The sequence below is a fragment of the Malania oleifera genome, chromosome 8, assembly GCF_029873635.1.
Source record: "Malania oleifera isolate guangnan ecotype guangnan chromosome 8, ASM2987363v1, whole genome shotgun sequence".
Lineage (NCBI taxonomy): Eukaryota > Viridiplantae > Streptophyta > Magnoliopsida > Santalales > Ximeniaceae > Malania > Malania oleifera.
In genome coordinates this window covers 105,180,195-105,182,813 of record NC_080424.1, presented here as the reverse complement: position 1 = coordinate 105,182,813, position 2,619 = coordinate 105,180,195, and the positions used below count along the sequence as shown (strand labels likewise).

Below are 2,619 nucleotides of genomic sequence, written 5' to 3'. Positions count from 1 at the left end.
CCCCCAAACTCATTTTTTGAACTTGTTCTAAAAATTTGCTTTAACATATTTCACTTTTCGTTTTGCTTAAATTATGCTCTTAAACTTTATTATTTATATTATGAAACGTGCGACAATTATAACTAATAGTATAGAAAAATGAAGAGATAGATAAGGTAAAAAAAAAACCACACACACACACACACACATGGATTTAACGTGATTTAACAGTATGCCTACATCCACAAGAACGAGCGACGATTTAATTTTCCAATTGTAAAAAAGTAGGGTTATATCATATGTATTTATACTAACCGTAGTAATGTAGGGGTATTAGAAAAATTCTTTAAATACTCATGTGTCATATTGCGAGAGCGTTGCCCTTGCACCTTGAGCTCATTAATCGTTTTAGCTAATAAAATAATAAATTATAACTCCAAAAGATCAATGTTAGAAGTAGAACTTTAATCCATTTTTGGCATTAGCCTGTTTTTTCTATACACATTTTTTACTTAATATGAGTCTCAAAATATTTCAATGAGCCAATACACACATTTGATTGAGAGATAAAACTATAAAAAGGCCATCAATCTCTTAAAATATATAACCCTCTAGTCACTAAATTTTTATGAGATCACAGCAGAATGTGCCTCTAGCATATGTGCCACGTGTACCAGTTATGATCGTGGGCCCATGGTAGTTGCATGAAAGGCACGAGTCCTAGGCCAGCTTAGGGCAGCTGTCGCTTTCTACCATCTCTGCAGGGGCCGGACCTACCCTACCGGTGGGTGGCCCATGCTCTGCCTCCAGTCTGTTTTTTTTAATTTTTGAAAAAGCCACGTCATCGGCACTAAGTGAACACTCCCGCTCTCTCATGCATGAATCATGATGCATGGCTAGGCTGTCACGGGAGCCTCCACGCCACGCACCAAGGCTCCACGTGGCATCCTCCAATAGAACACCCCGGGGGTGCAGTTTTGGGGCTCTGGCCCAATATGTCCCTATCCTGCCCCAGGTCAGCAGGGGAAGAAATATCTCCAGCTACGTGGCACATCAAGGGCGGTAGGGCTCTTGCTCGCATCGTGAATCGGACGGTCCCCTGCTTTCCGTGATCAGAAACGTCAAAATGTCAAAAGAAGGGCCGGCCGGGACGGATGAATCTGCCACGGCCCACGGACGTAGGCGATCTTTACTTCATGCTCGATGGAGAAGCCCGAGATTGTACGCTATCGCGATGTGATTGTGGGATTGCAGCTAGCTGTGATGCATTTTTGTGTAAATATCGATCCGTTTCACACATGATACCTGCGCATATACATGAGATCGCTTCGGAATTCGCCGGCCTTTTTAGCTTCATATTCGTCATCAATCGATTGATCTTCCATGCATGGAAGCAGCTTCCGCGCGAAGCACCAATCTTTTCGATCGATGCTCCAGAGAAAAAGGAAGTTTTAGACATCAAAACAGATCGAGATCGGGAAAACAGATCAACATTATTCAAGAAGATTCGCAGAATAAAGAACTCCATCGATTTTTAATTTCTTCTCAAAATTAATATATGATAAAGCATGAACTACTTAACTATTTAATCTCTACACTGCTCTTTCTTTTTTAAAATCAATGTAATATATATATATATATATATATGTATATATATAAGCATAATCTAAACAAAGTGCTTGAAAACCTAATTCCCAAGGGAGAAAAAAAATAGAAAACTAATTAACAAACTTAAGAGCGGTTGAAGAAGCTCTCGTTGATTTGCGCGCTCCTTTCAGTGCATTTTTTTTTTTTTACTTAGCAGGGGTTTTGATCGCCATCGGGAGGAACATTGAGGATCTGAGGGTCGAGCTTAGTCCTGCAGAGAGGACACACCGGGTGCTTAGAGAGCCACGTATCGGCGCACTTTATATGAAACCCGTGGTTGCAGCCGGGAATGAGCCGCACCGGCTGGTCACTCTCGATATCGTCGAGGCAGACGGCGCACTCTGTCCCCATCACCACCGCGCTGCCGGTAGTTTTCGGCAGCTTTTCCAGCTCCGACTCCGACAGTCCTTTATTGTTCCGCGGTTTCGCCCCCGGATGAAACTCCGGCTCGCCGCTGGTGCGGCCGGCAGAGTACCACAAGAGGCAGATGTACACGACGAAGACCACGCTCATCCCGGCGCACGGTAGAAACAGCGCCAAGAACACCGGAACCAGCATCGCCGCCGTCGTATACTATACTCCCTTCACCGGAAGTACAGAAAAGAAAAAACAAAAGAAAGATTTTGTTTGGCGGTGAGGGGGCGTACTGCACCCCGCAGCGCACGCTAAGGTTTCCGGGAAAAATGAGGGAATGAATTAAATGGGAAGGATGCCTTTGGGTTGGTGTATATATATGACGTGCATCGGGTGACGGAAATTCACTGGAAGCAACCAAAAAAAGAATTTATTTATATATATACATATACGTAATTTTACATAATATTGTAAATATTTTGAAGGTGGCGCGTTTCGTAGGTGGCAAGAAAGAATCCAAAAACCGTACTGGCGGACGCATGTCGTACCCTTTCATAACTAAATTCTAAAAAATGGCACAAAACGAAAATTTTATTCAATAAAACATTCAATGAATCTATTATTTTAAAAAAAATAAAC

General features: G+C 42.5%; 1 protein-coding gene across 1 annotated transcript; it reads right to left on the bottom strand.

Annotated features, from left to right (window-relative positions):
• Positions 1-436: 436 nt before the first annotated feature.
• LOC131162125 (E3 ubiquitin-protein ligase ATL23) lies at positions 437-2,325 on the bottom strand. The gene has a single exon (XM_058118296.1). It carries the CDS (start codon positions 2,182-2,184, stop codon positions 1,777-1,779), a length of 408 nt encoding a protein of 135 aa, XP_057974279.1. The 5' UTR covers positions 2,185-2,325; the 3' UTR covers positions 437-1,776.
• Positions 2,326-2,619: the final 294 nt, after the last annotated feature.

Bases quoted from the DNA above. Each gene is read 5' to 3' on its own strand.
- LOC131162125 (XM_058118296.1), bottom strand. From the start codon at position 2,184: ATGCTGGTTCCGGTGTTCTTGGCGCTGTTTCTACCGTGCGCCGGGATG.